The sequence below is a fragment of the Sorex araneus genome, chromosome X (assembly GCF_027595985.1).
Source record: "Sorex araneus isolate mSorAra2 chromosome X, mSorAra2.pri, whole genome shotgun sequence".
In the NCBI taxonomy this organism is placed as follows: domain Eukaryota; kingdom Metazoa; phylum Chordata; class Mammalia; order Eulipotyphla; family Soricidae; genus Sorex; species Sorex araneus.
Window position 1 is genome coordinate 361,316,962 of NC_073313.1, and position 12,829 is coordinate 361,329,790.

The window sequence follows — 12,829 nt, forward strand, 5'->3', positions numbered from 1 at the left end:
AACGGGCGGCGGGTGGACCTGGATGCAGGCGGCGCCCCCAGCCCTCCCACAGCCTCAGGTCCCCTCCCCTCCACGGTTCCCGGGCGTCCCCGCAACACCAGCCCGAGGCTCTTCAGCACTTTTATTAAAAACTGCCGCGCGGCGTGCCCAGGGTGGCTGCGGGCCGCTCTGGCTCCCAGGGGACTACGGTCCGTCCTGCCCATCCAGCCCCCGGGACGGGCGGCGGGAGCGGGGATCGTGGGGCTCGAGGTTCCCGGGGGCCCGCAGCGCCGCCCGTCACGTCACTTGCCCACCGAGTCGAAGAGGATGCGGTTCTGCTCGGCGCGCTCCCGCTGGCTCTGCGTGCGCGCCAGCTCCAGCAGGGCCCGCAGCAGGTGGAAGGTGAGGTCGATGGACAGCGGAGGGTCGTTCCGTCGCGGCCGCTCGCCCGCCGCGACCCAGCGGCGCGGGAAGCGCTCGGCCAGCAGCAAGAAGAGCGCGCGGGCCCCGCCGCCGGGGTTGCGAGCTCCCGGGCTCCAGCGCAGACTCGGGTCCCGGCCCCCCGCCGCCGCCGCCGCCGCCGCCGGGCTCCACTGGCCGCTCCCGGGGCGCAGCTGTGCCAGGAGCAGCAGCGCCGCCAGCAGCGCCGCGCGTCCCGCCTGCCTCATGATGCCACCGGCCCTGGACACACAGGGGCAGCCCGGGGTGAGGTGCGCTTCTCTCCTCCGGCCCGCGCACGTCCAGCGTCCCCACCGGGTCCCCGGGGCTGCCGTCCGCGGTCCGCCGCCCGCCGCCCGGTCCTGTGCCACCCTCTCCCGCCTGCCGCGGACGGACTCGCTCTGAGCCACTCACAGTTGCGGGCCAGCGTCTGCTCTGGGCCCGACGGAGCTGCCGGGCACCGTCCCTCTGGGCGGGCTGAGGGCGCCTTGGGGAGCACGGGGTCCCGGGCCCGCCGCCAGCCTTATATAGCGCCAGGACAGCGCCAGCTGACGTCAGCCGCCACATACACGGACTGTGGCAGCAGTGACGACCGCAGCTCCCAGCCCGCCCCAGGATGAGACCCCGAGGGGTGCACAGGGGACCCTGGAGCCAGTCACAGAGGTTGGCGTGGGGAAAAAGAGTGCTCCGGAAGCTGAGTCCTTCCAGCTGGCAAGTGCCCAGGTGCCTGGGGCCGTTCCCAGACGGGAGCAGTCCAAGAGGCCCCGGTCTTACCTGGCACCCAAATGGGAGGCGGCCTGTGGTGCCCACCCTGACCCCCCACTTCTCCGAAGGGCCTGAGGCCTTGGGGAAGGCTGCAATTTCAGACCCAGGCCCTTGTTTCAGCATACCAAGTTTTTTCTTTTTTTTTTCTTTTTGGGTCACACCCAGTGAAGGGTTACTCCTGGTCATGCACTCAGGAATTACTCCTGGCAGTGCTTGGGGGACCATATGGGATGCTGGGGATCGAACCCTGGTTGGCCACGTGCAAGACAAACACCCTCCCTGCTGTGCTACTGCTCCAGCGCCCTCCCACCAAGTTTCATTTTAGCTGCAAGGGTGAGGGTGGGGGGCGTCGCAGAAACAGGGTCTCTGGTCCAGCAGCTCAGAGGCAGGCCCTGGCTGGATTGTAGGCACCATAAATGAGGAAGGGAGAAGCCCAGGTCCTGGCTGGTCCCAGTGCCTCTGGGTTCGCCCTAGAGTGGGCTTCCCTGCCCCGCCACTCCCCCCGCCAACCACTTTAGGAGCTTCTGTAATAACCAGGACACATCCCCAGCCTTATACGTGTTTATTGCTCACAGTGGGAGGCTGCAAGTTCAAAGTCAGGGCCCAGGGGGTGGCCTGGAGGGGGGGCCCCACTTTCTGGGTCAGAGATGGCACCCTCCCCCAACCCACCCGGGGCTCTCATAAGGCACTGATTCCTCTTGCACATGAGGGGTCTCCCTCTCCCCGCAAGGCCCCATCCCACCACCCTGGTCTTTGCACATGAATGGGGGCGTGGGGTGGGGGCGCTGTCTGTATGTGTCCACCAAGCGCTGGTTTTGGATGCGGCAGGTCACCTCCTGTCCTCGTCTCTGCAAAGCTGGGCTGGGCGGTCTCTAGGCTTCTCTGTAGAAGCTACAGTGCCCCGGCTGTTATCTGCCGGCTCTGATGCCCGACCTCTGTGGGGCTGACCATGTCTTTACTCACAGGTATGGAGGCTCAAAGGGGAGCTGGAGCCACCCCCGGGCCAGGGGCTGACGGGGTAGGGCTGCTGCCATTTGTGGACGTATGAATGTAAAGGGCCGCTGACACACTGTTCACTGAAGAGCCACAGGCCCGGGGCAGGGGGAAGGCCATTCTACAGCCGCTACAGCCGCCCCAACTCAAACCCCAGCATCCCCTATGGCCTCCCGAACCCCACTAGGGGGTTCCTGGGGATTCCTGAGTGCAGAGCCAGGAGTAACCCCTGAGCAGAGCCGGGTGTGGCCCAGACAAACAAACAAAAACCCCAAAGCAAAAATAAAGCTTCTAGAGTTCTGCGGGAGTCGGGCACCTTCCCGGGCTGTATCCTCCTGCTAACACGCAAGCAAAGTCCGGGGAAACGGCTGCCGGAAGGGGTCGGGCCGCCCCCCTGCTGTGGGGGACGAGGGAGTCCAGCGGCCTAGAGCTGATGCGCCTTCCAGGAGAGGTAGGAGTTCCAGACCACAGCCACGCACTGCACAACGGCCAACCTGCAGCGGGCAGGGCCCCGTGAGGAGGAGCGAGAGCCCGGGGAGAGGGGGAAGCGTGGCTGGAAGGGTGGGCTGGACGCGGGGGACGCCCAGGTTCAGGCCCTTTCCCTCAGCGCCTGAGGAGGACACCTGGCTGAGACGGACGGCAAGGGCAGGGTCCAGGGCCACCCCCGGCTCCGACTCCTGGACCAGAGGCTCCGTCAAGCCCACAGCCCTCCGCCTCGGCTCTGGTGTCAGAGTGGTTCTGGTTAAGGACGAGGTGGTTGTGCATTTTTTTTTGGGGGGGTGGGGACACACCTGGCTCATTTTATCAGGGATCACTCTTGGCTGCAGGCGGTGCCAGGGACGGAACCGGGCTCAGCTGTGCGCAGAACGAGAATCTTCCCCTGCCCTGTCTCTCCAGTCCTAAATCCTGAAGTGATGGATCCTGGTCTTGAACCCGTCCCTTCTATTTTCCCATCATTGTTCTCTAGCATTTTTCTTCTAGATCCTGGACTCCTGGCCCAGAGCTGACCAGGAATACCCCCCCCCCCCGTGGTACTGCTGTGGGGGGCGGCTGGCATGGGGGCTGGGGTGAAACTCGGAGTGGCCCACTGCATTCTCCTCCGCAGGTTCGCCCTAGAGCTGCTTATTATTAGGGTAAAATTCCGTGCAGTAACCTGACGCCCCCCAGGCCCTGTCCCCGCAGACACAGCTCAGCGGAGAGGCCCCCAGGGAAAGGACGACCAGTGGGCAGACCCAAGGGGGCAGGCTCTGCAAAGGGTCAGGGAGGCTGGACAAAGTGCCCGGGCGTCTCTGCTAAAATAGCTCAAGGTTGAAATGCAAATCACTGTCTCCACCTGGGGCCTGGGGGTGGGGTGGGGGGGCTGCCGTACCTGTACTGGAGTGGCACCAGGTAGAAGTTGGCTAACTGCACGGCAGGCCACAGCTGTGAGGCAAAGAGAAGAGGGAAGGGTTGGGGGCTGCCTCCCTCCCTGGCCCCCCCGACTCCTGCCCTGCCTGGTCCCTTCCTGACCTCTGCTGACCAGAGCTGAAGTCAGGGAGCACTTCCGGGTGTTTCCTCACTGGGAATGGCAGGTGTGTGTGTGTGTGTGTGTGTGTGTGTGTGTGTGTGTGTGTGTGTGTGTTAGACCAGGAGCCCCCGTCCCCTCCATCCCTGGACATTTGGGGACACTTACATAGTAGTTGGTGATGAGGGCATCAGGGTAATCCTGAGGGGACAAGGACAAGAGAGACCGCATAAGCAGCCCACACAGGCCCACGCCCACCGCCTCCTCCCCTCCTGCAGGGCCCGTCCACCTTGCCCAGCCCACAGCCGGGAGCCCCCCTGCCCAGCCGCGATCTGCCACTCACCCGCTGCATCTTGGCCCAGTTGGCCTGGGCTGACAGCCCGTTGAGCGCCCCCACCAGGGGGAGGAAACAGCCCAGGAAGCAAGGGGCGAAGGCCCCCTGGGGGAGGAAATGCAGAGGTCTGGGTATCTGTGCCCGCCCACCTGTCGCCTTTGCCCCTCCACGCCCCTCCTTTTTGCCCCTCCACGCCCCTCCCCTCCCCCCCTCACCTGATCCAGCAACATCTTCTTGAGCGCATCCACCTTGGTGGTGCCGGGGACGAGCCGGTCCAGGACCCGGTACCAGCCTCCGATCACGGGGCCCTGAAAGCAAACCCCGGGGAGCAGCGCCGGGCTGCGTTCAAGGGGCCGGGGGGCTTCCCAGCAGCCGGCGTTTGGCGGGGAAGGGAGGCCCCGCGGCAGAGCTTACCACGAAGCCGCAGCCTAGGGAGAACATGGTGAGGGTCCGAGTGGCCTGGTGCTCGCGCAGGCCTCGTCTCTCCACCAGCTGCTGCGAGACGGCGTCCCCCAGGCCCATGAGGGACCCTGCGTGGAGGGACACGGGGGCGTCAGGAGGCCTGACCCATCCTGCCACTGCTGAGCCCCAGGGAAGGGGACCCCAGTGTGACCGTCACACACAGGGGCGAACAGCCCCGGGAGAGGGAGAGAGGAAGAGGTGAGGGTGCAGGAGGGAGAGGCCGCACCGGCAGGCCCCGCTCCAGGACAGAGGCTACGGCCTGCTCCCCGCCGGCCTCCCGCCCAGAACAGGCCCAGGACTCCGGCTTCCTCTCCCGGCCCCGGGCAAGGCCTGAGTCAGTGTCTGTCCTTGGGCGGGGGTCCAGCGAGAGCGGTAGAGGACAGTGACAATGAGTCTTGGTGGAAACACAATGCCCAGGGTGCGGGGGAGGCAGACGGTGGGTTGAGTGGCTCAGGGCCCACGGGCAGATACTGGCAGCCTCTGAGCGATGCCAGGTGAGCCCTGATGCCCCCACTTTCCTCCCACTGAGGGGGCATGGCTGTGCCCTCCCCTCCCTTCCCTGGGACTGCAGCCCCTGGCACCCAGCGGCTGAGCTGGAACCATCTCTGTGGGCAGGTCCCGGCAGCGCGGTGGCCTGCTGGCCTCCAGCGTGCATCCACTGAGACAGCGGCTGCTATTGACCATCTGACCCCCACCGGCCTGCTAATCGTGCTGGGTAATGAGAGTCCCCCCCGCAGCTCCATGGCTGCACGGTTCCTGTGCCCCCAATTACCCTGGCAAACAGCCTCCCCAGAGCGGGGCCCGTCTGTGACGTCTGTGCTGGTCTCACACTCCCGCCAGACCCGCGGCCCCTCCCCGCCCAGCAGGCTCAGCGGGGGGACTTGGGTAGTGACCGTGCTCAGCCCCTGCCTCTCCCAGGGGTGGCTGTTCCTGGCCAACCACCCCAAGGGCCAGGCCGCTGTCCCGGGGCCTGTTCCCACCGCCCCCGACCTGTGTTCAGAAAGCAAACTAAGAGGACAGCATGGTGTGGGGCCCCCCAGCCTCCAACAACGGGGCTGCTCTGGGGAAGGGGCAGAGCCCAGCCTGGCCGTTCACCTTGCGAGGAGGGCAGTGGGCAGCGGGCAGCGGGCAGCAAGGTGCCGGGGAAAGGGAGTCACAGGCGAACAGTGTTTCCATCTTGCCAAGTGCCACAAGCAAAAGGCAGAGCGGAACGGGAAAAGCAAGTCACTGACTTCCAGCCTGCAGCCTTCGGGGAAGCCGGTTCCAGCCCCCCACACCCCCTCCCGCCCCAGGAACGCTGTCCGTCCAGACGGACGACCACGCATCTGGGCAGCATGGGGCTGGGGGGCCCTGCGGGCTCAATCTATTCTGAATTCTTTCTTTTTTGTTTTTAACTGACACCCGGTGGTGCTCAGGAATTACCCCTTTTGCTTGTGGCACTTGGCAAGATGGAAACACTGTTCGCTCTGCACTCAGGGGTTACTCTTGGGGCTCAGGGGACCATGTGGGGTGCCGGGGATCCAACCCAGGTGGGCTGTGCGCAAGGCAAACTCCCTCCTGACTGTACTATAGCTCCAGCCCCCTGGTTCATTCCATTTCTAACAGGACAGTGCCCGGGGGTCTCTCCTTGGCCGCAGGTTAAGGCCCTCCACCCCCGGACCCACGGCAGGCTGGTTGTGCCAGGGCCTGGGTTGGTCAGACAGCGATTCTGGTCTTGCCTGGGCTCCTGCGAGGTGGGGACAGAGCTGGTGGGTGGGAGCCTCCCAGAGCCCTGTGCTCCTGTCCAGGGCTTGTTTTGGGGGTGCCCACAGAGGCGGGAGCTCCAGAGGAGCAGGGTGAGGGGCGGCGGGGCAGGGATGCCCCAATGCCAGGCTGGGCACAGAGCCCAGCAGCAGACGTTGGTTCGGATGTGACATCATGGTCCTGGGCAGGTGCCAGTTCTCATGCCGTCACTCACCGTCAGATCCGGTGGGGGAGGAGGGGAGCCTCGGGGCGAGCTCTACCTGGGAACCCCTCCTCTCCCACCCCACCAGTGGAAAAGCCCCAACTTCCACCGCACCCCCCTTTCCTAGGCATGGCAGGGACTAAATGCCCAGCTTCCCCGTTCCTCTCTTGGCTCTTGGGCACGGACTCTTGGGTGCAAGGAAGGAAGGTGCTGGCAGAGAGCAGGCGGAGGGGGGCAGGACTGTCCTGGACGATGGGAGGCTGGGGGGCAGCCAGAGATGCTGGCACAGCGGCTGCAGGTCTCAACTCCTGCCTGGAAGCTTCTAACAATACAACAGCTGCCTGGGTGAGGGGCGGCGGCTGGCAGTACCCAGAGGGTCCCTAGGAGCAGGGAAGCAGGAGCCACTGGGGCTGAGCTCTAGCTGCCCCCCCCACGCCCCAGCCTGGACCCTCCTGAGCACTGAGGCAAAGTGGATGGTCTACGGCTTGTCAGTGACCCATGTCTCAGCCCTCCTCAGGGCTGGAGGTGTCCTTGGTTTGAATGCCAGTCCTGTCTGCCACCAGGCAAGACCCCAGTGTCCTCGGGGTATCCAGAGCTGGACTGGACAGTCTCTGCAGCTCCCGGCCTCCTTCTGGCACCCGGCACTGGCCGGAGAGAGTCCAGTGGTACAGGGCTTGCCTTGCACACGGCCAACCCAGGTTCAATCCCTAGTATTTGGTACCCAGGGGTGATCCTTGCGCGCACAGCCAGGAGTAAGGCCTGAGCACAGTCAGCTGTGGCCAAAACAAAACCAAAATAAATAAATAACTCGAACTCCAGGGAAAACCTGCGTCTTCAGCTTGGCTGCTCCCACAGCAGGCCTAGGGGGGCTTAGGTTGAGCCCTAGGTCCAGGGAAGGGCAGGACAAGGCAGACTCCGTCTCACAGTACGCGCAGCGCAGAGGGCTTGGCCCTAGCTGCCCGGGGCCTGCCTCGGTGTATCCGGGCACTGTGTATCCCTTTTTTTGGGAGGATTCACGGCCACTTGTGCAGTCAAACCTTACTACTGAGATTCTGGCCGCAGGCTGAAACGACCCCTGGCCCAGAGCAGGTACAGCAGAGAAGGCGTTTGCTTTGTATGTGACTGACCTGGGTTCGATCCCTAGCATCCCATGTAGCCCCGCCAGGGGTGATCCCTGGGCACAGAAACAAGAATAAGCCATGAGCCCTGCCGGGTATGGCCCTAAAGCAAAAACAAACAACCAAAAACCCAGGAATCTCTCTGCCCATGCCCAGAGTGATGGGCCTTTCTGGGGGATCTTGGCTGTAGAGGTCGGAAGGAACAGCCCCCTGAGTCAATTCACTGAATCTCTTTTTTTTTCTTTTTGGATCACACCTGGCAATGCTCAGGAGTTACTCCTGGCTCTGCACTCAGGAATCACCCCTGGCGGTGCTTGGGGGACCATATGGGATGCTGAGAATCGAACCTGAGTCGGCCATGTGCAAGGCAAATGCCCTCCCCGCTGTGCTATCACTCCAGCCCCTCACTGTCTCTCTTTAATCTGCAGTTTCATTCAACACTAGAGGGTGGAGTTCATGCCCAATTCAATCAACTTAGTCAATGGCTGAATAAATAGCAGCACTCCTACATTAAAAAAAAAAAAAAAAAAAACCACTGGGAGGTCAGTGGGGAAGGCCTGAGAAGAACAGACCTGAGGGGTGCTTCCGGCTGGCTCAGACAAGCCACAGCCCCATCCCAGGGCGCTGAGCAGCTGCTGCCTCGGGTCGGGAAACACAAGGACTCCCCCTTCCCCGCTATGGGGAGCAGGAGGGCGCCCTGATTTCCGGCGGCAGGAGCCCGAGGGAATGTGAGGCCGGGCAGAGGGCCCAGCGTGTCAGTTCCCATCACAGACACACAGTCCAGCGTGAGTCATCGGCCAGGTGAGTCATGCAGCCTGACGGACACTCTGAGGACAGGACATGGGTGGCGGGGCGGAGGGGGGGGGAACGGGGCAGGGGACGGCTGTCTGCTGGCCAGACACCTAGAAGTTTCTAGTACCGAGGTGGGGTGATTCCAGAAACTGCACCCTCACTCCGCCCCAGTTTTCTGCAGCTCCCCAAGCCCAACTCTGAAGTCTCCTCTCAGAAGCCCTGGTGTTCCTTAGAGGCCTGGCCTTCCCTCCAAACACCCGAGCCCTCCCAGCCAACTCCTCCCCTAGAGACGGGCCCTTCTTGCCACCCATCCTCTCGTATGGCAAAGAGGGGATTAGTGCAGGTAAGTCACTGCCAGAGCGCTACTCCCACCTCCAAGACTGGAGTAAAAGACAACCTTGTTTATTTGGTTGTTGTTTTGAGGTCACACCCAGCAGGCCTCAGGGCTTACTCCTGGCTCTGAGTTCAGGGATTCCCCTGGAAGGGCTCAGGGAACCCTACATAGTGCCAGGAATTGAACCAGGATCAGCTGCATGCAAGGTAAGTGCCCTCACTGCTGTCCTGTCACTCTGGCCATGGGATGCTTGGTTTCTATATTGTTTGGGGAGATAAACAGAACTCATCTAAGAAGAACAGAAGAGTAAGAGGAAAATGGCTCTCTTGAGGTATTGAGTTAGGGAGACTCACTCAAAACTAAGTTCTGACACACAAGTACAACTTTTTTGCTTTGTTTTGGGGCTCCGTCCCTGCAGCGATACTCAGGGGTTACTCCTGGCTCTGCACTCAGAGAAGTTATTCCTGGGGCTGGAGCGATAGCACAGGATAGCACAGCGGGGAGGGCATTTGCCTTGCACACGGCCGACCCGGGTTTGATTCCCAGCATCCCATATGGTCCCCTGAGCACCGCCAGGAGTGATTCCTGAGTGCAGAGCCAGGAGTAACCCCTGAGCATCGCGGGGTGTGACCCAAAAAGCAAAAAAAGAAAAAAAATTATTCCTGACAAGCTGGGTAGATCCATTGGGATGCCAGGGTTCGGCCCTAGGTCAGCTGTGTACAAGGCAACTGCCTTACCCACTGTACTATTGCTCCCGGCCCCCAAATACTATTTTGTTTTTATTTTGGGGTAACCCCTTCTGGTGCTGGAGGTTGCTGAGGTGCTCAGGGGATCCTGAGGTGCTTGGGGAAGTGAACCTGGGCCTTCTGCATGCAACACATGTACTCTGGCTCTTTGAACCAACTCCCTGGCCACAGAAACATTGTTTTGACAGTGTCATGTGTATATGCATGTCTTTGTCGTTCGTGGCATGTTAAGCTATATTTCACAATTTTAAAACCGAAGACAGGTTGATAGTACAGGAGGTAAGACACTTGCTTTGCCTGTGACAGCTTTGGCTGTGACCCTGGTTTGATCCCTGGCACTACAAACGGTCCCAGGAGCACTGCCAGGGGTTGTTCCTGAGCACTGATCCAGGGGTAGTCCGTGAGCACCACCATCCCCCTCGGTCAACCACAGAGAAACATGAACCGAGGAAAGAATCCTGACGGGGGCTACGGTGCTCTCAATCGCTCAGACTTGGGCGAGGCCGTGTGGAAAGTGTTTAACAGGTTGTTAGTTTCCAGGCTAAGTAGCTGCCCAGTTTATCTGGAACCGGTGCCACCTCAGCCCTTCCGGGGGCCCCGGATACAGACCTCGGGGACCCTCCAAATGGAGCGAGGGGCGGCAGGGCGCCCGCCTGCCCCCACAGGCCTCTCTGGTCACTCACCGGCCGTCAGCACCTGCGTTTTCCAAGGGTGAGCGGTCAGCGCCCGCTGGTACGCCCGCCAGAGTGCCATGCCTCCTGCTGAGCCGAGAGGAAAGGGGGTCACCCTCGTGCCCCTTCCAGAGATGGGGCTTAACGCACACCACCGCCAGGCTGGCGTCCAGGCGTGCAGGAGACCCCGTCCCGTCCCCGCAGCCGCCCCCAGCCGTGCTCCCGGGCAGCTTCGCGTAACCGTCGGGGCAGCCCCCAGCCCCCGCCGCGGGGGTCCCCCTTCCCACGGTTGCACGCGGGACGAAGAAAGGCACGTTTGCTCGGGCCTTTCTTCATCCAGAGCCTGGCCGTGGCCCCCGCTTCGGACTCCGTTGGGAGCCGCCTGCATCCTTCCTCCGTGCGGACTCCGCTGGGAACCGCCTGCATCTCCTGCGTGCAGCTGCTCCCGGGGACCCGGCATCGCCGCTCCCGGCCCGCCACTCACCTGGCCGCGAGCGCAGCCCCCACGCCGGGCCGACTTCCGGCACAAGTCCCGCCCCTTCCGCCAGCGGCCTCCTCCCGCCCTCCCCTTGGGGGGGCCCCCGCCCGCTGGACCCCCGCGCGGCTCCCCCGCCAGGAGCTGGCCAGGGTCCTGACTCCCTGGGCTGTCTCAGCAGCTTGGACGCTAAGCTGGAGTGAATAAACCTAGTGAAATGCGTGTGACTTTTTATTTAAAAACGAGTGTGATGTGTGCTGAAAGTAGAAGGACCAAACATGACAGCCTCTCAGTATCGTTATTGCAAACCAGAAGGCCCCAAAGCAGAGAGCAAGGAGGAAATGGCCTGCCATAGAGGCCCGGGTTGGGTGGGGTGGGGCTGGCAGGAGGGATACTTAGTAGCGGAAAATGCACACTGGTGGAGGGATGGGTGTTTGATCATTGTAGAACTGAAACCTAATCATGAAAGCTTTGTAACCATATCTCATGGCGATTCAATTAAAAACAACAAACTAGTGTCTGCTTCACCAGTCTCAAAGGTGGAACTGGCTTTTGTGCATGTTTGATGGCATCAGAGCAACTAGTCAGCCACAGCAGCTTTGGAATTGAGTTTTTATAACCCCTGGAGTGGAGGATTGATTTTCAAACAGCTCCTCGGTTTTAGGGGAGATGTAAGAAGGTGGGGGTGGGTGGAGGAAGAACCATTACAAACCTTTAGTTTGGATGGGCCAGAAAAATAGTACAGCAGGTAGGGTGCTTGCCTTGCACGCTGCTGACCCTGGTTCAGTTCCTGGCACCCTATATAGTACCTTGAACCCACCAGGAGTGATTCCTGAACACAGCTAGGAGTGCCCCCCCGCACCCCCCCTCACACACTGTGTTTCAAAACCAACTGGTGACTTTTTTTTTTTTTTTGCTTTTTTTGGGTCACACCCAGCGGTGCTCAGGGGTTACTCCTGGCTCTGCACTCAGGAATTACCCCTGGTGGCACTCAGGGGACCATATGGGATGCTGGGATTCGAACCTGGGTTGGCTGTGTGCAAGGCGAATGCCCTACCCACTGTGCTATTGCTCCAGACCCTGGTGACTTGTTTTGGATGGAGGCCATACCTAGTAGTACTACGTAATTACTCCTGGTGGCACTCAGGACTAGATAGTATGCCAGAGATCAAACTCTGATCCACAGCACGAAAGGCACCCGCTGTACTATCACTCTGGACCCAATAGGTGACTTTTTTTTTTTTTTTTTGCTTTTTGGGTCACACCCAGCGATGCTCAGGGGTTACTCCTGGCTTTGCACTCAGGAATTGCTCCTGGCAGTGCTTGGGGGACCATATGGGATGCCGGGGATCAAACCCAGGTCGGCCGCGTGCAAGGCAAACGCCCTACCCGCTATGCTATCGCTCCGGCCCCTAGGTGACTTCTTAATGCCTTTCCAGGTCCAAACATTGTAAACTGTATTGAATATACTGCGACTATCTAGGTGGTGGAAACTCCTGCTGTGGATCTGGCAGGCTGATGGGTGCAGTTGCTTCAGGAGGCAGTCACAGAGAAACCTCTTTCTTTCCCAGCTCTCAGTCTGATTAGATCCAGTCCCAATTCACATAATTCCTGTATAAATCAGGTAGGGAGAAACCTATCACAGATAATGGAGAAACACAGCAAAGAAGCAATAGAATCTGATGTCATAACATTTAACTTAAGGTTCCCTAATATGAGAATTTACATTAGTAACTAGAGTAGGCAGCCAAATGTAGCAGGTATCAAAGTTGTACTGTTTAGGTCTAAATCCCAAACCATCACTTAATAGTTATGTGACATTATTTTATTTGCTGGAGAGGAGGGGGCACTCCCTCACCCAGTGCTCAGGGGCTTCTCCTGGCTCTGTGCTCTACAGTGATTCCTGGTAGTGCGTGGGCACCATATGCGATGCTGGGAATTGAACCAGACTTGCAGCTGAAGTGGCCACTTGCAAGGCAAGTCCCTCACCTCCTATACTCTCAGGCCTTGTTCAGAATCTTTTACCTTGTCAACTTTGGCAGAGGACCTCACTGGATCAACATATACCAAGTATCTGAAATAGAGCAAGTGCTTTCTAGTTATAGTTTTTTCTTCCTTCCCTGATGGGAGCACAAAGGAGAAAGAGTAAGGTTGTGTGTGTGTGTGTGTGTGTGTGTGTGTGTGTGTGTGTGTGGTCTGGGGGCCACACCTGGTGGTGCTCTGCACTCAGGAATCACTCCTGGCGTACCTGGGGGACCATATGGGGTGCTGGG

At 60.6% G+C, this 12,829-nt stretch overlaps 1 protein-coding gene across 4 annotated transcripts; it reads right to left on the bottom strand.

The window, feature by feature from the left end:
- Positions 1 to 112: 112 nt before the first annotated feature.
- On the bottom strand, positions 113 to 10,612 carry MPV17 (mitochondrial inner membrane protein MPV17). Of its 4 annotated transcripts, none has more exons than XM_055121492.1 (8): positions 10,566 to 10,612; positions 10,094 to 10,168; positions 4,428 to 4,543; positions 4,229 to 4,321; positions 4,023 to 4,118; positions 3,848 to 3,880; positions 3,545 to 3,597; positions 113 to 660 (listed from the first exon to the last, which is right to left on the bottom strand). In XM_055121492.1, exons 2-8 carry the CDS (start codon positions 10,161 to 10,163, stop codon positions 282 to 284), a joined length of 840 nt encoding a protein of 279 aa, XP_054977467.1. In that variant the 5' UTR covers positions 10,164 to 10,168; positions 10,566 to 10,612; the 3' UTR covers positions 113 to 281. The 4 variants fall into 4 exon arrangements, with proteins under 4 accessions (XP_054977467.1, XP_054977468.1, XP_004618991.2 ...); XM_055121493.1 differs by having other exon boundaries at positions 10,094 to 10,171; positions 10,566 to 10,609; XM_004618935.2 differs by lacking the exon at positions 113 to 660 and adding an exon at positions 1,728 to 2,669.
- Between the last annotated feature and the right edge of the window lie 2,217 nt (positions 10,613 to 12,829).